Raw genomic sequence first — 22,437 nt, 5'->3', positions numbered from 1 at the left:
GAGACCTGAGTTCCTGTCCAGTTCCCATATTTTCATTCGTCTATAAATTGTGGATGCCAGCACCTGGAACACACACAGACAGGGCAGAGTGCAGGGGAAGCGCTCAGCATAGCAGCTGGCACCCAGCACTCAATGCTCGATTCCTTGGAAGGTAGATCTACCTGCAAATGTAGTTTTATTGGTTATTTGTGGAACTTACTACATTTTGGACATTCTAATTCAATATTTTGATTATCCTTGGTGAACACTTCAAAGCTGGTATCGAAGGGCAGTGCTTTTAGTTGCATGTTAACACATAAAGTAGGATTCTGTCCAGCTATTTCCTCTATTGCTGTTAGCCTGCTCCCGAGAGTCAGTGGTAACCCAGCAACACGTTGGCCTGTGATAAATGCGTATTTCGCTCAGGTCATCTATTCCTATTATGCCATCTGATTGGTAGAAAACATTCCTATACTGCTATTAACTAAGGAAATTGATTTTTAAGCCCAATAAAATGAAGAGACCACCAGAGGTCTCAGCTGCAGAGCTAGCACGTGAATTCCTTGGGTGGGCCACCAATCTGGAGACACTGTCTGTCTGAACGGACCTGCTGACGTGGTTCACAAGGCGTGTCTGCAGTAACAGGTCCCTTCCAGGCAGGAGATTGTCACAGATGAGATGCTGGTTGGAACGGACTGCCACCCCGTGGCAAACGCAGAGAGAGCACAAGACGTCCAGAACCTGCGCAGAGAAATCGCTGTCAGCTGACTCCAATCCCTTTCAGACCAAGTGTCAGCAGCAATGGCACCGACAGAAACACATTTCCTCCAGTCACGTCAACAGGACCGCGCTATGGCCAGTCACCTAACCATCGTCCTCCATACACACCTGAGAACACTCTTCTCCCACTGACGCTGGAAATAAACACTGAACGATATTACCTGGCTATGTAATGCAACATCTGACACACCTTTTTAAAGTTATCTCATTTTAAAAATATATTTAAAATAATTCCCGAATTCATTTATGGCCTTTACAGGGCTCCCTTACCTTGTGATTTCTTCCATGCTTGTCTAAAAGTGAAATAATGGATTTAATATGCCCTTCTTTGATAATATTTAGAGCTTCTGGACTTTCTACTAACACACAGTGCAAAACTTCAAGAATACCTAAGATAAAAAAGAACAAGAAAATATAAGAGTGACTTGTCCGCACCGATTAACGTCTCCCCTTGTCCGTAAGTGAGGAGTTCTTGAGTGGGGAAGGGCGGGATCTGGCCCCATGGCGCTTTCAGGGCTCACTCTATATAAATGCAAATGAGCCAGATAAGGTCAGACTGCTTTTCAGAAATAACCAAAACAATACTGACACTGGCATCAGTCAGTAAACATGTAGCCTACCGAAAGGAAAACATTTCTTTCTTTTTTTTTTCTTTCTTTTTTATTGCTTAAAGTAATACAAAGGGTATTACATATGTGTCCATTCCCCCCGACCCCCCGCCCTAGACAGTGGGAAAACATTTCTATTGCGCTGAACCTCCGAGTGTGTTTTCATGTCTTAAAGGACATAAACTAGGAGAATTATATCCCATCCGAGGAGGTACCGGGACACGTACCAGAAGAAGCTTCCAGTCTTTCCAGTCGGCTGACCAGCCAGTCGAGGGAGCCAGAAAACTGGGCACAGTTTTTACGATTTCCTCTAATTAGAGCCGCTGAGAAAAAAGAAAGATTTCTCATTTGTGTGATTTCCTAGTTCCAAACGCGACCAGTAATAGTGGCTCGAAAATGTTGGGTCAAGAAGAAAATACCTCTCCTTTATCTCTACAGCAACACAAATACACACACACAATGGAGACGTCAGAAAAAGCACAGAGGTGGTAGCAGGGAAGGGACCACCGGCGCTCACTAGAAGGGATTACTTTGAGGAGGTAACATTCACATTGGGAGCTGACAATGAAGGATAATGGAGAAGCCAGTGTCCTGGGAGTTCCCTCACTTGGGATCGAACACTCACTGCTTTTAATTAGCCTTGAGACTAAGTTATTGAATTTCTCTAGAGCTCAATTTCCTCACCCAAATAATGAAGAAGTTAAGAGCACATTAGTTTTCCTGAAAATAAATGCAGCACCGAATATGGGAGACAACTAGTAACTGTAACAGGCAGCGGAGAGATGAGTTAAATGATATGGGGGGAGGGGGGCCAATGGGCAGTCACTCTGCAAACCTGTTCCCTGTATCTCTTCTTCCTATCTGGAGGCTCACATGCATTTCAAGGACCCGAGAACCCCGGCAGTAAAGCCACCTCTTCTCACTTTGCTTAACCTCATGGTCTCTGAACCCGTCTTTTCTGAAACTGCAGTGTGGCCTTTAAGATCTCTTTCAGCCCAATGTGTATACTCAATGGAAAACTTTCCATGTTTCAAAGTCATTCAATTCTTCCAAAATACATCTGGTAACTAAGGACGCCCTCTACTGTCTTTCCCACACAGTCAGCTGTGGCATCAATGCTAACAGGAAGCCGGAGGGAACCCTTTCAGATAGAAATCCCAAACTCTTTTACAAAAGTGGGATTTACACATCATATTCAGAAATACGTTAGCAACATTAGTCAAGCTGGGCTTATTCCTCCATTGAGACAGAAATGTGTAAGAAATCTGTTAATATCTCCATACACTCCACAATGTATATATTCCCACCAAAAACTTTAACTCAGTGAAACAGTTCCTACTGAAATTATGAGTGTGTGTCCGTGTGCATGTGCATGTGCACAGGGTGTTTCACAGATAAACGGACTGTGTGAATTATTATAACTCAGCAAATTAATTAAGAAGTCACTTAAGTGAGTTTCTAAAGTTATGGGGAAATATCAGAGAAATACAAGGAAGTTCATCACTGTTTATAACAGCCAAACACTGGGACGGACTGAGGTGGACTGTGATGACGACACATCTCTCAGTGGGCACTTAGAGCCACCAGAACTGACTCAAGTTCACAGTTCCCGCAAAAAACTGCCTACGGTGCAGACGGCAGGAAAACAGGCCATAAAGGAATGTTGATAGTATGATTCCAGTTTGGTGATGTAAGTGTATAAGCTCAAAATAAGTACACGCAGAGCATGGAGAAACTGTATTTTAGAGTATTTCTCGAGAATATGAGCTGCCCTTGAGGGAAATACATCCTGTTCGCGCCTGGGAGAGGAAGGAGACCGTGAGGAACGCAGTGAGCATGGAGCTGCTCTCCATGTGTGGAAAGGGGGTTTCTTATTCCAAACAGGAGGGAAGATGGACGGAGCTAGGCGGGGAAAGGGTCATAAATCCTGTTATAAAGTCACAGCTGCTCCATCAGCACGGCAGTGTGTGTGCACCTGTGAGGAGGCAATGGTCCGTGGTCAAGATGTCTGTACCTAGAAAAACACAGGTGACAAGGAAGGAGCATGGAAGTGACCAGATAACCCCCAGGAAGTACAGACACACAGGGAGCCTTGAGCCGTCTTAGTCCATGAACTTGGACATGGAGGAGGGCCACAGCATCCACGATCAGCGAGAACTCGTGTTTCTATCTTGATCTTGTAATTCTGTTTTTCAAGGAAGGACATAACGGGGAAGGAGTCACAGGCCCGTGGCTGTGAGAGGAAGGGCTCTAGGCCATGTCTGCTCTGCTACCAAACGCCACCTCATGGGAGTCTCTTCAATGTGTGTGTCTATTATATGATGGACATTTGAAGTGGACACCTGAGCTTGCTCCCTGCCTTCTCTGGAATCGCACCTGTTTGGCAGGCAGCCAGGCCAAGGCGTGGGTGGGTTCCCAGGGTGGGTCAAAGCCGGGATCAGACAAAGCCGGGCCTCCTGCCAGAGTGAGCAGGGCAGGAAGGGCACGGACACCATCTGGGCTGATGAGTGGAACAGCAGGCTCCTTCTTCGAGAGCATTTCCAGGGGCAGCCCCGCCACTTCTCCATGTCCGAGAGGACACTTCCGGCGCTGAGCGCTGACTGCAGCCTCCACGGCCGTCCAGGGAAGCCAGCCCTGGAGGCGGCTGACCCCTCGGAGGGCAGGGCAGACAGAAGCTGGTCTGGATGCTGCTAGAGACACTGCTTCCCACCCACTGCAGATGCCCTGTTTTGCAAGCCCATGGCCGCCCTTGGGAAGGGCAAAATCTCAGACCCTTAACAAGCGACGGCAGAAGCTTCAGTAATCGCCTGGACCAAAAGCAATGCAGCCCTGTGTCTGCACAGGGCCACGAGGAATGCAGTGTAAACCATGGCCTGTGTCACTTACTGTTCCTCAAGTGTCCCTGGACCCTCCCAGGCAGGTCCCAGAACGGTGAGAGGAAGGGGCTGGGAGATCCCTGACAGGGGGAGAGTGGGTAACGGGCTTTGTGGGACTCTCTTCAGAAGCCAAAGCCAATATCTGAGGCTCATCGCCCAGAGGCCCCCACCTACAAACACACCCTGGACCCCTCTCCTTTACCAGAGGCAAAGCCACGGCTCTGGCTACGCTTCACCGAGATGATTCAACAGCAAGCATCACTGCCCATAGTGCAGCTCGGGTAAAAACTAACGGCTTCAATAGAAAGCAAGAACTAAAACGGCTGCGAGTGCCCTGTGATCATTTTCAATAGACACAGCAGTTGCCTTGAAAACCCAGCCAACCTTCTTACCCAGCAACTCATACAGGGAATTCAGAATGGACTTCCAGGACTCCCCCGCCTCTCTGCCAGCGACCTCGGCAAAGTGGGCGGCGCTGCTGTAGACGTGCAGCCGGTCCACACACTGGAGCACGAGGCTGATCATCCCCTGTGAGGGCAGAGAAACCGCCGTCAGAAACATCGGGTCTGCTCACACCCAAAATGCACAGTGGTTTCAAAAATGGAAAGCCTGGCTGATGGTGAGCCTCTCAGTCGTTAAGAAAACTGAGGTCACTTATTCGCAGGACAAGCAGCAACACCTGCGTGACAAACAAAATGGAATGAGGGCCGCTTGCCTGGTGGCGGATCGATAGTTCAGCTTGGGGGCCCTCGCTGAGGCTCTAGGACAGCTGGTCCTGGCACTTGGACCCTCCCATGTGGTCCTGCTACTATTCTGTCTGTAAATTACGGCCCTTCTGCTCTTTTGGCAGCAGAACTTTCATGAAATAAAACCATTCACAGAAACTCAATATGAGCAAAAGAAAGCAGTGGGGTCGCTGTGTCCAGGTAGGGGCCTGGCACTTTGCCGAGTGACCCTCTCCTGGGCAGCCTCTGTCCCACACAAGCTCCCTGTGCTCCTGGGGCAGTTCCCAGGAGCTGGAAGAACCTGCATTCACTTAGACAACTGAAGAGCCTGTTTTGACATAAGTAACACGAAGCAAGAAGAGTGCAGTGAATGACCAATGTGAAGCGAAGGCTGAGGAGACAGTAACACACGGTCCTTTGCCAGGGGCGTGAGGAGAGGAGTTCCCTACACACTGGCAGAAATGACAACCATCGCCGCTCTCCAAGGCCGGGTTCCTGCAGCCAGTACCGTGCGCCTGCTGCTCTGATCGCTAAGTGCAAGGTGTCAAGTAGAGTCCCCACGGAGGACCGGTTTCCCAGGAGGAGAGTGGAAAGGACTTGCGCTGGGAGCAGCTCACCTCCTCCTGGAAGAGGTTCTGCCGGTTCTTTAGGGCCCGCAGCCGGTTCTGCCTGTCCTCGTGCTCCAGGTGCTCGGCTGGCGGGTGCAGGTAGCTGATCAGGTCCCGCAGGCTCAGGCTGACCGACTCGATGGGCAAGTCCACTGGGGGCGCCTTCGCCTTCCTGCCCAGAGCATCCAGGCCCCTAAATGAAGAGCACCATTGCTCTCATTGGTGATTCACAATTTTATGTAGGATTTTAGTTCATAAAGCTTTACCCTCTCTCCCAATACCTGGGAGAGAGGGTAAAAGGCAAACAATATTTGAATCACAAATACACTTATTTATAACATAGTCAAACTCATCTCTTATCATACTGAACCAAATAAACTCACAAATGACTCAAATACAGTATCTACATTTGCAAACTGAGGAGAAGCAATAGTAAATGCCTGCTTAGGAAGTGGAACATGCCTGCCATTAGAAATAGAACCATTCAATTACTTCCTAGGAGAAACTCAAGCAATAATTAATATATTCAAATGAAAAACTGTATATTCCTTCATGTATACATAATGTTATATTAAAAACACCAGTACTGAGAGAAATTTATCTAGAGAAAAGCTGGAAGGGCCTAGAGGACCAATATTTAGAAACCAACTGATTTTCATTATAAAGCACTAGATGCTCGAGTTTCAGGATGCAAAGCCCCGAACTGATAATTTTGACATTTTCTCATCCCATTGTGTTTGGTTTGGGGAGAAGGAGCTGTTAGCTGCTAATACTCACTGCCATTCTGTTTAAAAAGATATTCTAATGATGTTAACTCGTAAAATTCACTCAGTAACCAGGAAACAATATGTTAAATGCTTTCCTATTACCTGAAAGAAATGTATTTAAAATTAAATTTTAAAATGGCATCATGCTGCATTTCCTAGCCTTTGAAGGAAAACACATTATTGGCATGAAAGTGTGTGGATTTGTTGAGCTTTCTGAGATTCTGAGTTTTAAACTCAAAACTTTGAGATTGACCACCATAGTATACTTTAGAATTATTTACTTGTAGATTCAATCAGGAAATTGAGGTACAATGTCAAATAGCCACCACAACAAAGGACATGAAATGTACCTTATAAACCTGTTGAAAAGGAAGACGGTGCTCCGGATGACCCGCGCTGTCCGCGACTCTTCGTGCTGCGACCTGGACAAGTTTATGCCGTCGTCCATGTGGCCTTCGTGATGCATGATGGCCTGCGGGAAGCACATGGACCACCATCACTCCAACACCTCCCTTCCCAACGGGACTAAGAAGGTGTGCACTCAAAGAGGCCATAGCAGTACGCAGAACCAAGACAGGTGGAGGGGACTGTAAACTGTTGATGATTTTAAAGCTTTACCCTAAAGTTTGAGGTAAAATAATATGCAAAGGTCCCTGGACCACCTAGGCATTTAGTTACTGTTTTAAAGAATTAATCTGTTATTGTACTGAGTTGAGAAAAAAAAACCAGAATATCTTCACACATCATGTTCAGTGACTGCTCCAAGTCTAACCCTCTGAGGGAAGCAGCAAAGGAAGCCATTCAGCTTCAGCAGGCACAGTGACTTGAGCAGACAGATAATGAATAGTGCTCAGCAATGCTCCTGAGGCATCTAGGTTCTTTAAAACTGCATTTTTATGTTGTTAGTTCTTGTTAGGTGTTTTTTTTAAGCTTACTATGAAAGTACCACATGAGAAGAGACAAGCGCAGAAACCTTAAGTAAACAACTGAATGGTTCTCACAAAGTGAGCATACTATGAACACTCGGAGCAGGAAGAGAAGGTCATAGCACCTCCACATCCACCCAGAGCTCCCTTCCTGCCCTGCCCTCCACAATGGTCCCCATCTTCTCACTTTTAACAGCAAAGGTCACTTGGGTTCTATATATAAATGGAACCACGAAATGGGCAGCCACTGGTGCCCAGCTTCCTTCATTCAACACTTTGAGAAGATAGTTGTCATCTAAACAGGTGTACTGAGTTAAGATTAGTAAGGAGAACTAAAATTATCAACTATCTAGAAAGCAATGCAAAATGGAACATGCATGTTGAGAATGAACGTCAGCAGTGGCTGAGAGTGTTAGCTACCTCTTCTTGCCTTGTGTTTGTGTATTTTAGCCATACGAGATGACTGCGAGATGGGGTTTCTCTCGCCTCTTACCTTGCGCTGTATGGCTCCCATCCTCACAGACTTCACGTCCACAGCCTGATAAGTCAGCCACAGGCCTGTGTTCACATGCTGTATGTAGCAGACCGAGTCTCCATACTTGATCTCAGAGGTTCCCATGCCATCGACTTCTTTTCTCACCCCTGCATCCAATTTTTCCTAAGGAGAGAGGAAAAAGAGATAATCAAGTTTTTAAAATACAACTTCATCTTGAAAGAACTTTGCCTTGTTGTAAATATGTTCCTTGAAAAATTCAGCCCTCTGAAGTCCCCTGAAATAACAGTCAAATATTTTATTCTAGCAGTTCAACCGCTACTGAAGATTTGAGTAGAAAATTATAAAAATAAATAACATATTCTTGAATAACTCACACTGATAGACAATTATTTTAGCCATAAAAAAAACTTTATATTGGCCAATGACAAACTCCAAATGGGATATCTTAAAATGAGCAGTTTTCATATTCTTTTCATATTCAAATGAGCAAGCTTCATATTCTTTCCCGATTATTTTTTTCTTTATTTGTACTTAACAGCATAGGTTTGTGGGACAGGAAATCCGGTTTTGAGTTCAGTCTCTGTCACTTGCTACCTCTGTGATCTTAGAAAAGTTAAACAAAGCTGTTTAAGCCTCAGTTTTTCCAGCTATAAATAAAGCTAATAAACATACCAGAAAACATGAGATAATGCATGTAAAGCTAACAAACATATCAGAAAACATGAGATAATGCCTGTGAATATTTCAGCACAGTATCTAGGATAAAATAAACTTAAATTTTTACTATTTTGGCTATGTAAACGATGATGATAATGGTGATTATGTTAGCAAGGATGTTAATGCTTTCTTTAGAACTATTCAAAACGACTGTAACTCAATTTCCCATAATGCAATTTCCAAGTTGAATGACAGAGTCACTGGCTCCTAAGGGCCCTGGGCTACCCTCCCTCTGCTCGGAAGCAGCACTCGATGCTCTGATACCAGCTGTTTCCTTCAAATCCCTGCACTTCCATGCTGCCTCCTTCAACATGCTCCCTCTCGTGGACACAAACAGCAGTGTGGCGGTTGCCAGAGGGAAGGGGGGGGGGCGGCCTAAAATATGGTGACAGGAGATTTGACTTTGGGTACGGGCACACGGTGCAATATACAAATCTTATAACACAGAAACCCACACCTTGCCCTAGCTGGTTTGGCTCAGTGGATAGAGCATCGGCCCGCAGACTGCAGCGTCCTGGGTTCGATTCCAGTCAAGGGCACGTACCTGGGTTGCAAACTCGATCCCCAGCCCTGGACAGGGCGCATGTGGGAGGCAACCCATCGACTTCTCTCTCTCACATCATGTCCTTCCTTTTCACACCACTTGCACTGTTGGCTAACTTCACCAGCTCCCGTGATCTTAAAAAACAAATCCGCGTAACAAACTGAGTAACTTAGTAATTCATATTGGCTCTGACTGATACACCTCATCGTCACCACTGGAGGTTTCAATGAGCCCACTCTCTTGTCTGCTGCCGTTAGAAAGGATCAGCATAGCCTGGCCTGTGTGGCTCCGTCGATTGAGCTTTGTCCCATGCACCAGGACAAGAGGTCACTGGTTCCACTCCCAGTTGCAGGCTTGATCAATCCCCAGTAGGGGGCGTGCAGAAGGCAGCCAATTGATGTTTCTCTCACATCGATGTTTCTATCTCTCCTCCCTTCTTCTCTCTTTAAAAAATAAGTAAAAACGTATTTTATAAAAAGGATCAGCATAAAAACTATCATTGAATTTCCGTATCTTCTGTAAAACCACAGCTGGTCTTCTTTTCTATTATACTATCAGCACCCCTTGATAAAAGGTTACTGCAAAGATCTCATTTGAATTTAATCCTGATTAAATAAAAATGTATCTACAATGATAATTTTGTATACTTATTTTGATAAAAAATATACATGTTCTTCATTTTACTTTCATCTTTTAGATATTTAGTCATCACTAAATAACTATAATAGGTGTGCTCATCTGATCACAGGTAAACAACATATCTTCCCTGTCTGCTATTATTATTTTAAATCTTTAATTCTGTTATTAAAGAAGGCTTTAGATTTACTACTTAGGCTCAAAGTTTGGATATGCCACCTAACCTGCTTCAGTTTCCTCATCTGTATAATTAAGATTAAAAATAGTATCTAAGCCCTAGTCAGTTTGGCTCAGTGGGTAGAGCGTCGGCCTGCAGACCGAAGGGTCTCAAGTTCGATTCCAGTCAAGGGCATGTACCTCTGTTGCGGGCTCCTCCCAGCCCGGGCCCTGGTCGGGACACATGCAGGAGGCAACCAATCGATGTGTTTCTCTCTGTCTCTCACTCTCTCTTCACTTGCTCTGAAAATCAATGGAAAAATATCCTCGGGTGAGGATTAAAAAATAAATTTTAAAAAATAGTATCTAAGCTTCATAGGATTGAACTAGAATTAAATGAAATAATACATATAAGATACTTCGCACATTATTTGGCCCATAAATTAACCATTACTTTTATTTTCATGTGTGTGTTTTAAAGCATTTAAAATATTTTTCAACCAAGAATAAAAATCCCAAACAAAAATAGCATACTAAAAACTATGTCCTAAAAATGATTTTGTTCTATTTTTTCATTTGTTCCATAATCCTTGTGATCTCATTGGCAGTCTTATTTGAGTCTGATTTCATCACTTCAATAGCAGCACGTTTCTATTTGTGGTGCATGGGAGAAGGAAAACTGGAGGAAATCCCCCAAAGAAGCATATTTTAGAGGCATTTTAGGCTAAAAAATTACATCTTGGGGAAATATAATACATATGTGATTGGCAAGATCTACCCTTATAATAAATAATTTTAGAAAGCAATAAAAAGACTCTATCTCCTGGAAAAAAATTATAATTACCTAATTGGCCATTATTTTAAAATCAGAATTCTACTGTGATTTTAAAATTAAAATGTTTTCTTGGCCTTCAGTTTCACCTTCTCTTTTCTGAACCACGTTACCACGTGCAGTTCTCACTGTGAGTTAAACGAGTGGATTGTGTTTGGCAGCAAGTCAGTAACAACCTGCTTAAGACAGCAGTTCCCCAAACATGAGTGCCAGGCAGGAGACCAGACTCAGAGAAACTGAAGACTTCATTAAAAAGTGATGCTGGCCCCTGGCCAAGGTTTCTCAGTGGTTAGAGTGTTGGCCTGTGCACCAGAGAGTCACTAGTTCGATTCCCAGCCACGGGTACATACTTGGATTGCAGGTCCAATCCCCGCCCCAGGGTGCATGTGGGAGGCAACCTGTTGATGTATCTCTGTCGCATCAATGTTTCTCTCTCTCCCCTGCCCCTCCCTCCCTCCTTTCCACTCTCTCTAAAAAAAATAAAAATAAAAATAAGTGGAAAAAATACCTTCATTCCTCTGGTGAGCATTTAAAAGAAAAAAGTGGTGCTGGGATCCCTGGTCTCTGTACTTCCTGTGTAAGCTACGACATTACAAAATGGCCCAAATCCAGAAACAGCCCCCATTCTCCAAGTGCATATTAGGAGAGATATTTGGAGAAAAAATGTTTCAAAGGCTACTGCTTTGGGCAAGAACTTATATTCAGAGTGTTTGAAAATATTCACAGCTTTTGAGCCAGTATGTCCAGTTCTAGGATCCATCAAAGAAACAAGTAAAAAATGTGCACAAAACATGTCCAAGAACGTCAGTGCAGTGGTTATTTTTTCCTTAATTGATTTTTTGTAACAAAGAAATATGGCTATTGTAACAGGCAAAATAATCCGGAGATGGACTTTTTCGAAGTTAAACAAAAGTTTTCCTGCACTCGTGTTCCCACACACCTTCTATTTTGATCTTTCTAAAATATTCAAAGTTAAAATCTTAGAGCAGTCCTCCCCTATCAAGCATATAAAAATGTACAAACACAGATTTATTTAAATCAAAACAATAAAATTTTGTCATTACAACTTGCTTTTTTTTCACTCACCAGTATCCGAAGGAAACGTAGTGGGTCTACTTACAGGAGGCCCAGCACTACTGTCCCGCTCACCTTGGAGGAGCGGAAGGTGAAGGCCGTAGACTTCACGTCGGCTTTCTCTTTGTCCATGAGGAGAAGGTTCTTGTCTTCCATGAGACTCAGGTACTTTCCCGTTGTGACGTGCCGCAGTCGGAAAGGCTGGCCCCACCGTATGTGGCTCCCACTCCACCTGCAGAGACAGGTCAGACTCATTCCAACAGCAGCCTCAGCCACAGGGAAACAGCAAGTCACCTGTACGTGTCAGCAATGACGGAAGGTGCTCTGCATGTACCATCTTATTGAATGGTCTCGGAACCCGTGAGGCTGGTGGTATTAATGTCAGTTCACACATAACAAAATAGTAATTCAGATGATCACGTAACATTCAACATTACACAGGCACTAGCAAGGAGAAGTGAAATTTCACTCTAGGTCTTCTGACTCTCAATGTGACACCATCCGCACTAACCCTACTCCTTGTGCTCCCAGTTCACCTCTCCTCACTAGTCACAGATTCAGAAATGATAAATTTAAATGATACTTTAGAGTTTACTAGTTAAAAACTTTTGTTGGATTTGCACAGACTTGCAAAATAGTGGTACAGTCAATGCTTAATTATGATGAATTATAATTTATATACATAAATTAAACTAAAGCATATATTTACCTGAAAAAAGAAATATATTCCTATGGTTTAAATTTAATAATGAAGAACAATTATCTCATTAAAAACCAATGAATTAAAAAAAGAATATGAGAACTATAAAAGGTCAAAAGGAGAAAAAAGAAAATATAATAAATAGAAAATATAAACTAAGGTTATAGAAAAGATAAAAAGCAGTTATGATCATTAAAATCTACTAAAAGTAATGACTTTCAGAAAGGGTGGAAAGGAAAATCCAGTTATGTGCCACTCCCGCTTCCGCAGAACTGCACACGCTGAGTCGGCACAGGCAGACCTCGGACTGCTGTGAGCAGAGGGGGACAAGCCTCACAGATGCATGACACCAAGTGGCTCTTTGCAAAGCAAGGACAGCCTCTCATCATGGATAAGAAACATGCTGACAATCAAATAACTAAAAACTAAACATAACTGAGTGGAAAAGAATTCCCTTGCATATAAAATCACAAGGAAACAGTGATGGCAAAGTTGCTGTTAGACAATCAGAGTTCGAGGCAAAGCATGAAGGGAATGCTGTCGGGTGCTTTAAAAAGATAAGAGATAAACTCTAAAAAGTATGCACACAGTCATCACTACATCATGAGTCATATAGACAGCAGAGCTGTGGAGGCTGTAAATATGATTTTTATCAATTAACAAATTTGTTTTAAAATAGAGTCATTAAAAACTATTGTAGTCTACTAATTAAGAGTATTTTTTTAAAAATTTTCTATTTTAGTAAACGGTAAGTGATATTTATGCTGTTTTGCTAAACTGGTTTTTTGACTTGTGATATTAGCACTGAAAATTAACAGTACCACGATATTATGATGTTCATTTTTACATGAATCTATTCATAGAGACAACTATTTATAATACACTGTAAGCTATATTCTGTGCATATATTTAAAGTAATAAAAAGTCCTATGTCATACCTTCCCACGTTCAAGGATATACAAAGTTTTTCAAGATTATTGCCTGGGATAGATAAGCAAAAGCAACTGAAGAGCACTAAATTACTGAAATCATCATTAGGTAAGCATCAACCCCAAAACAGTACATCTACAAAGATAGCTATTCTATACTAAGATTGTTCCTTACACCCATCATGGAGTCTGCAACCCTAAAGCAACAATTTCTTTAAAATATAGTAGAGAACAAATACTTTAAAAAACTTACTGCTTTTGAGGCAAAGGACTGAACCTTATAATCCTTTTTAAAATTTATTTTAAGTCTATTAAAAAGAGTTCAAAATTATACTTTTATTATCAACATTGCATTTTATTTAAAGGAAAGAAAAGTCAATCTCTGAACAGCTTTTTTAAATCACTAGAAAAAAATACACACACACACAAATATATATATAACTTATTTCTCTAATATATGCACAGCGGCTTCATATTACCACCCTCTTTGCTGACTCGGCTGTTATTTGTCAGTAAACACAGAGACTACTGGGAATGGTCTAGTGCCCTGGTTCACATTCAGTTCTCCTCCGTCTCACAGGTGCCTCCAAAAGGTTCAGTCCAGAGCTTGCCAAGACTGAAGTGAGCGACAGGCTTGTCTCCAAACCTACCTCGCTGGCTCCCAGCAGCATTTTGTGCCGGGAGATGCACTGACCAGATGAGATGATGCTACAAAAACCAATGAGGCTGAAGACAAAAGCGGCTGACCTACCACCTGGTGAACTGGGGCTCATGAAGGATAACTAACGGGCAGGAAGAGGAAAGGGAAGAGAGCCTGCCGCTGTCAGCGCTGCGTTTGCTGGTGCCCAGCTGAGCGCACTGGGAAAGTGGCAGTGGGCTGCATTCAGGGGCGCTACTCACGCAACTCTCAGCGTCTCCAGTCTCCACAGGGACCGGGCGTGGACAGACACGGCACCACCTTCATAATGAACAGTTCTGTTTTCAAAAAAAGAAGCCCAATTTTAACATGTTTCATTCTTGGACTCTATTTTTCAACCTAATTAAAAGAGAAAAGCAAATGGAAAGCCTTTGCATAAACAGTTAAAGCCACACTTTTTGGAGAAGACAATAGAGCCGGAAATAAAAATAACCAAAAATACTAACAGTGACCCACATTAAGTCTGCCCTAAATAAACATTCGATGTAAACACATGCCTCATCATTTTCTCCTCTAATCCCATTCATTCCCTCTCCAACTCCCCCTCTCCCACCTCCCCCCCGTGAATATACTCACCTGATTCATTTAATTCAGGTCCTTAAAAGTACTCAGCTATAACTTTAGGTGTAGTTTAATATATTATTATTTAAACACATTCATATTTAGAGTTTTCAAGTTTGTTCTAGATACTTAACACATTCTAATATTTTAGTATAACAATTTGAAAAGGTGATAATAGAAAGGTATAAATATCACCAAAAATATAAGCAAGAAGTTGCACACACACCCAAAGCAGAAACATTTATTTGAGGGTACTTCACACGTACCCAAACGCCAAAGCCCTTGTGATAACTGTTTGTCAGTGGCGCTAAGTCATCATCCACAACATCCAAACTGACCTCCGGGCCAACGCATGCCACCTTTCACGGAAGCCAGAGCCCATGCAGCACCTCGGAGTCCTCACTACCTCCTGCCCCCCTGGGCCTTCTATCTCCACACAGCCCTCCGCTCTCAAGAGCCAGTTGATGATTATTAACTTCCTAAATGGTCCCTGTATCTTTCTGTAAATTACAGAAACAAGTATTTATTAAATAAGTTACCAAGATATGTATGTTAATATTATGAGAAATGCCCTTTCAAAACTAAAACATGTAATAAATCATCCAGACGACACCTGCTCTCACAGTGATCCCTTATTTATGTATTAACCTTATCAGATTCATCTGAGAATTCATGAGGCAAAGCAGAGCATTCAAATCATCTTAAATATTTTTGGTTTTGTATTATTTGTGCACTTTCCCCAGAGATCTGGACTACATCAATCTCAGTCTAATGCCAAATAATATTAACATGAGAGAGGTATTATAATCACATAAAATATGAGGAACGTGGTCAGTTCTATTATCTATGGCAGCAAATGGAGGTAATAAAAAAAAGATCGTCAACTTTTGTACAATTTGAGAAATCTGATTTTGAAACTGAATTCGAGACTAAATGTTCCAGAAAAAGAATTAATCAGAACCAATGAACATTTAATGAAGTTTTAAGTAGATTGTTTAATGTGTTCACTCCTCCCACTCAGTTTAGTGCGATGCTTCTTCCATGTTTTAATTTTTTCAGCGATTCTGCTGATAGGTAATAAAAACGTTAACACGAGGAAAAACTGCAAAGGAGGCCAACAAATGGGTCATTCAGGGGACAGATGAACGTTAGAGGCCCACTTTCTCTTATGCTAACGGCCTAAACAGGCATTTCCTTAATTTAAAAAATTATGTCAAGGCAAGAAAATCAAGGCTTGGGGCGCCAGGCTCACCCACCTCCGCTGCTCCTCCCCATGCTCCCCGGAGGGGACGGTGAGGCACTCGTCCATGTGTCCGTGCAGCAACCTCAGGACGTCGCCGCCAATCAGGTACCCTGTGAGGAGGAAACTCGGTCTAGCTCAGCTGTCATGCTAAGTGGTAGCTGGACAGTTCACCTGGTCCAATCTTCTATGTTCTTAGACAGAGAACCAGGAGTCTAGCAAGGCTTGCGCTCCTGGCCACATCTCAGAGAGGGATGGTTCCACCTGCCTGCTGCTGTTGGGCCTGAGCCTCAGAGCCCCAGAGTGAGTGACATTCCCACTGGAAAAACCACCTCAACCCCGTAAAATCCTCTCTTAAACATACATGCAGGGATAGGCTCAGACTTGAACCTGTGCAGGTGACAGTAATCAGAACAAACACAGATGTCCCGGAAACCCTGACGCACAGGCATTTTTGGGACCCCACTCCAAGGCACCCACCCCAGAAGATGGGAAACCTGGACATCTGCCTAACTGAGCAATACCCCGGGGCAGCAGCCCCCAGGAAGCCAGCACAGAAAGCCACAAGATAAACTGAAGCTGACCACAGCGTACAAGTAGCAATTTAAACGAGAATGTTGGATGTCATCACCTAATTTACAGAATAGTCTGACACAAGCTCTGGCTAAGAGCCAGCTCAGGGTCACAGACACCCTGCATCATGGACGAGCCCTCCCTGAAGAGGGGTGTACCTTGGGCCGCTTCACTTCCTGAGCTGATGGGGGCCACGCTCCAGAGCGTCAGCTGGAAAGCGGCGTCCACATGGAGGCTGCCGCTGCCGCTGCCATAGGACAGGTGCTGCGGAGAGGGACGCAAAGAGGCTTCGCCTGGCTGCAGGCGGGCTCAGCACACACATGCTTCTGCCCACTCACACCCAACACAGACTGGAACTGCGCACATGGAGCATCTATGTCAGCCCTGTCACTCAAAACGAAGAGGCCGGTAGAAAAAGATTAGTTTCTATTTGTCTTTAGGTATTTCCCATCTTCATCCTAAGAGTTACTAACTTAAGCCACTAATCAGAAAACAAATGAATACACTAAAATAAATTGATTTATTAAAGCAGACTATTTTGTTTTAAGGCCTACTGATGAACAAAGTTATACAGATAGTGGGTACTTATCATTAGAATTAAAAGTTGTCTACCTATCACACTGTGGTGTCTTTTTACAACAATGCAGGTGAGATCTATAGAACCAATGTCTTAGTTTTATGAGGTTATGAACTTTTATCTGCAACTTGACACAATAGCCATTCGATGGCGATGTTTTCTAATAGGTATCTAAAACCAAGACAAACACATTTTCTCCAAAATTCAGATAGTACAAATTTCAGATTTCCTTCTTAAAAATAAAAATGTGTAAAATATCGTATTTAATATTTTAAGAGCCATAATATATGAGATCTGAAACTAAAAGAAAAGAAAAATTATGAAACCACTCTAGAATTTTACAGCAGATGGCCTCGGTTATTTTACCACCTGGCTCCGCTAGAATTGCAGACAGACACTGTGTTCTTGGGGTCATCTCAGCAAACATCACTTCTCCAATGCTGGTGACAGATGACAGCCTCAGCTTTCAAAGATCCCATCGTACCTGAACTTGCCCGGAAACCAACCCTCCCAGTTGGATGAGGGGCATGAAGTTGTAGCAGGACCGCCATGCTGGGGAGCTCCATGGGTCTTCACACCCATGGGTTCTCTCACCTGAATATGCTATTCTCGAGGCACCAGCAAAAATAGGCATGTCACTCTTAAACAAAATGGAAACCAGGCTGATGGAAAATAACCTTTCTAAATATCATAATAATATTTTGCACTGGAATCTCTCACACTTCCATTGATTTCAATCTGCAAACTTCTGCAAATGATTATTCTTTAGCAAAAATACAATTCACTAAATACTAGTAAGTTCAATTAAATATATATTGGCCTTACCACAAAATAAAAAAATGCCTTCAATGGTTAAACATAAACATTTTTTCATTTTCCCACTGTCCCCCTCTACTCTTTGAAACAATGTCAAGGAGACCTCAACTTGTTTTTATTTTGTTTGTTTCTCTTAACGTGGCAAGTATTTCTCACATAAGAATTTTCTTTCATAAATATCCAAATCAGTGGTCACAACCTCATTAATGCAGCCCTCTCGCCGGGTGCAGAAGAATCCCAGTTCTGAATTCCCGATCGGACTGTGTGCAGTGCGTCAGTGACAGAGTCCAGGAAGAGGCACCAGGGTCAGAACAGGGCAGGATGAGGGCAGGATGGGGCACACGGAGAGGGGCACCCAGGGCAGGGCACACCAGGAGCCTGTCCAAACGCACCTGGTGAGCCACACGACCGCATGTCACCCCCTTCCCCTACCTGGGGAGTTACTGCTCTCTCATCAAATAGAGGTACAGGCTTGTTTCTAAGCAAGTCTCCTGGATAATTTGCAATCTACACTTTAAAGAAGCTGTTTTATTGACCTTCATGCATCATCTCAGCAAGTCTGTGCCCTACTTACTCTCCACACTTACCAGGTACCTTTCGGAGGACACGCTCACTAAGATGAGGTCATCGCCAACGCGCACCTTCTCTCCCTCGGACCGCTGCTTGGAGGCGGGGTGTATGGTCCACCAGCAAGCCTCGCCTGCAGGAGGGGCGAGCAGCACAGAGCAGCCTCTTAGTGCAAAATACACGTGCTTTGCGGGTGACTCCACATTAAAGAGGGAAGTAAAAGAAGTCTTCACAGTCAGTCTCCTTAACAGAAATTTGTTCTGTTCAGTCCACCTTCAGGAATTTGAATTATAATGGAACTTAATCTCTTAGACCATGAAAATAAAAAGAAGTAGGCCAATTAGCTTAGGATAAGACACATGGAAACATACAGCTTGTCACAGAACTGGTTGTGACAGTTTTGGAAGTTTGGTGTCTTTCCCCTATTAAGAATTGGTTAAAAATTATCTTTATGCTACATAAGGCGAAATTCACCGGTCGTGCCGACCTGACTTCACTCTTTACAAAAGCATATGGTGTACACTGTTCATGTTACTCTGATGACATCTAGTTTTCACCAGTTGGTTTTCAGAAGGACTTGGAGTTTTATGATGTGACATTATAACAATTTACTTTCTGGGGGGTGCTGATTTAAAATGGGCACAACTGTTACCTAAATTTTACTATCCTGTGCCTTAATATATTTTGTGATTTAAAAAATGTGTTTGTTTCTATTAACCTAAGTGTAACATAAAAGAGAACCCCATTATATAGAGCGCATTATAAAAATAGCTGGGTGTAATCAAATAATTCCTCCTGGAACGAGCCACACATAAGCCTCAGGAGCTACATGCCCACCGCCCATTCTTCATTCTTCACTGCTGTTACCTAAGACACAAACTAGCACACAATTCCTCAGTCTGGTCATACTTCCTTTTAAAAATAAATGCAAATTCTATCCAAAACATTCTAATATTCTCATCCAAAAATGAGAATATTTTTAGTGACTTGTTACCTAATAGTTTGCATTCTCTCCCTTTGCTCAGCTTTCTCATTTTCCATATCACTTTTCTTCTTTCTCATTCCCCAATGCCAGAATGTAGGTCCCATAACAGCAGGGCCTGCCATGTTTGGCTCACCGGGGTTTCCCCGGATGCTAACATTTTTGTTTTTAATGCTCGGGCACTCGATAAAAATTCATTTTGCATAACTGAGTAAATGAATCAGCAAATGCTATTTCTTTTCTTAATATATTTTTATTGATTTCAGAGAGGAAGGGAGAGAAAGATAAACATCAGTGATGAGAGAGGCTCACTGATCGGCTGCCCCCTGCACGTTCTACACTGGGGATCAAGCCTGCAACCCGGGCATGTGCCCTGACGGAATCCAACCGTGATGACCTGGTTCACAGGTTGATGCTCAACCACTGCACCACACAGGCCGGGGAATTTCTTAAGCGTGCTTACAGTTAATAGGTAATCTGTGCTCTGAGCAGCTTTTCTCACACAAACCACAGTCTTACTTGAGTGTCACCTTGCAGAATTCCTGGTCTTCACTCACTCAATTCACATTTTTAGATTTGTAAGGAATTTTTCATTCATTCACTCAAACATTTATAAAGCACCCACACCTGGTCCATCATTGCTTTAGCAGCTGGGGATACACCAATAAACGAGGAAGAACCATAACCGGTTTGGCTCAGCGGATAGAGCGTCGGCCTGCGGACTGAAAGGTCCCAGGTTCGATTCCGGTCAAGGGCATGTACATTGGTTGCGGGCACATCTCCAGTAGGGAGTGTGCAGGAGGCAGCTGATCGATGTTTCTCTCTCATTGATGTTTCTAACTTTCTCTCTCCCTTCCTCTCTGTAAAAAATCAATAAAATATACTTAAAAAAATAAAAATTAAAAATAAACGAGGAAGACATATCATCTGCCTGTGAGTTTAGTTCTGATAAAGGCCACACAGGACTAACGGTAAATATAAGTAACTAAGAAGCAGCAGTGAGCTCCGGGGAACAGGGGCATAAGGCACCTGGGGCAGGCGAGGGGCTGCCTGTTGTCTGATGTTTTGTAGCCGTCTCAATGTATGAAACAACTTACACAATGTGTGTGCCTTGCACTTTATTTGGAAGAGAGAACTGAATGTTTCATGTAATTGTGTGAAGTAAAAGAATTATAATGATAAAACTTAAAAAAAAACTAGCAAAAATACAGAGAAATGGCTGAGCCCAAATAAAATGAAATAGAAATAATAATACATTTATCTTTTTGGTGCCTGGGATTCTTGGAATTTCATGAAGAAGGCAATATGTTGGTCTATTAAAAACTTAAGTTGGTAATATAGCTTTATTTTAATCCATTTGTAGTCTGTGAAAAATTTAGACTATAGGAAAGTATTTTAAAAAGAAAACAGTGTGTGAAAGACCGCTTGATCCCACCCATGAAAGGAACAACTTGATAAGAGCTGGTCTATTTCCTTCCATTCTCTTCTCTACTAGGTCTTTTATTTACTTTTTAATTCCCAAAGTCAGGTATGCTTATTGTAAAAGATAAAACAGTCCAATTGTATATGAAGTGTAGAGTCAGAGCATTGAGAACAAAAACACAAATAAAGCTTATGTTCTCTTATCTTGATTCTCCAAAAGAATAAATGTGTCAATATATACATTTTTGTTTCAAAAATACGTAAACATACATCTGTTTGGATAGATATGTGGGTCAATGCCCTGTGACAGAGACATGAAGAAGACTCATTCTCTACCTTTTTGCTTGGATGAGGACACTGATTATATTACATTTTTAGACTTAAAATTATTTTTAAGATGGAAGATGATAAAGACATGCAGTAATACTTCATAAGCCACCCAGTGCACATTAATACGTATGATCAAAGCCAGCAGGGCTCACCTGTTGTGTCCTCTTGCAAGCCAACATCAAAGGCCAGCTTGTCAGTTGAAGACCGGGAGGTGGACAGGCAGCACAGGTACTAAAGGACACAGAAGCAGCAGCTGTCACTACACGGCTATAGTCCCACCCAGTGCAATTCTGACTCACTCTGGTATCAGAGTGAAATCTGGGTGCTTCTGGGCAAAGTCCCGGTTTTCCCAGTGAGGGGGACAGCACATGCAGGGCCTCCTAGGAGCAGTGAAATGTGGACATAAGCACATATGACACATGTATGTAGTGAACCAGGGGACACAGCCTGAGAGGGGCTCGAGGGGTCACGTGGATGACTGGGTGCAAGAAGGAGCTGATGTGGAGAGAGAGAGACACATCTAGTCAGGAAGGAGGGAAGCCAGTGAAAAGTGACAGTGCAACTCACAGGCAGATTTTTATATTATCTTTCAGTAAAAATACTTTAATTCTTTAATAAACTGTTAAAACAACACCAGGAATGAGAAAAGGTTCTTATTTTAATCTTAACACTTAACTGGTCTATCAAAAGTGAGATACTAAAAACAGGGGTCATACAATGACAGAATTGAAGGGCCTTAAAGGTCACCCAAGCTACTCCTCATCTTGTAAGTGGGAGGACTAAGCAGGGTACAGATCTTAAAGGGCACAGCGCCCTCACTTTCCCGACCACCGGAGAGGGCACGGCGCCGCTCACCATGCCACTGTTGGAGTGGCGCAGCAGGATGGCGTGTCCGTAGAGGAGTGTCCGGTGACCACCCCCTTGAGCAGTCTGCGAGGAACAAGACAGGGTCAACAAGAGAAGAAATAACAAAACTTAACGACGTCAATAAAAAGTCCCCGTGTTCTCCAGGAAAAGGTAAGAGCTACTGCAGACAACCACGTGCGGTGGGAAGATGCTCGTGTGGACTAACGGGTTCCATGCGGCCTGCGCCGTGGGTGCGCAGGTGCCCTGGCTCTGGGAGCGAACACTCTGCATGATGCGTGATACTGAGCACAGATATTTACTGTCCTTCTTTCCCACGGCATGTGGTCTGCATCGGGAGGGACCTTCAGCTCTTTGGTCACTACTGTACCCAGGTGACGGCACACGTAAGGACTAAGCATTTGTTCAGTGAATGAGCCTTCCAAAAAGGCGAAATTGATCAAATCATCCCCAGG

General features: G+C 43.1%; 1 protein-coding gene across 6 annotated transcripts in view; it reads right to left on the bottom strand.

Moving 5' to 3' along the window:
• Positions 1-22,437, bottom strand: part of RYR2 (ryanodine receptor 2) — a 195,497-nt gene that overhangs the window by 127,411 nt on the left and 45,649 nt on the right. For all 6 annotated transcript variants that reach the window (XM_036354797.1, XM_036354792.1, XM_036354793.1 and 3 more), the window contains exons 6-19: positions 21,974-22,048; positions 21,271-21,349; positions 18,405-18,517; positions 16,583-16,688; positions 15,868-15,964; positions 14,254-14,328; positions 11,800-11,956; positions 7,763-7,927; positions 6,694-6,815; positions 5,586-5,769; positions 4,636-4,771; positions 1,595-1,690; positions 1,030-1,148; positions 587-720 (exon numbers count right to left, since the gene is read on the bottom strand). In XM_036354797.1, the coding sequence (XP_036210690.1) occupies positions 587-720; positions 1,030-1,148; positions 1,595-1,690; positions 4,636-4,771; positions 5,586-5,769; positions 6,694-6,815; positions 7,763-7,927; positions 11,800-11,956; positions 14,254-14,328; positions 15,868-15,964; positions 16,583-16,688; positions 18,405-18,517; positions 21,271-21,349; positions 21,974-22,048 (1,658 nt within the window). The remainder of the gene's footprint in view (positions 1-586; positions 721-1,029; positions 1,149-1,594; positions 1,691-4,635; positions 4,772-5,585; positions 5,770-6,693; positions 6,816-7,762; positions 7,928-11,799; positions 11,957-14,253; positions 14,329-15,867; positions 15,965-16,582; positions 16,689-18,404; positions 18,518-21,270; positions 21,350-21,973; positions 22,049-22,437) is intronic.

The sequence above is a fragment of the Myotis myotis genome, unplaced genomic scaffold (assembly GCF_014108235.1).
Source record: "Myotis myotis isolate mMyoMyo1 unplaced genomic scaffold, mMyoMyo1.p scaffold_m19_p_21, whole genome shotgun sequence".
NCBI lineage: Eukaryota > Metazoa > Chordata > Mammalia > Chiroptera > Vespertilionidae > Myotis > Myotis myotis.
The sequence above is the reverse complement of the archived record's forward strand: the minus strand, read 5'-3'. Positions and strand labels throughout refer to the sequence as shown.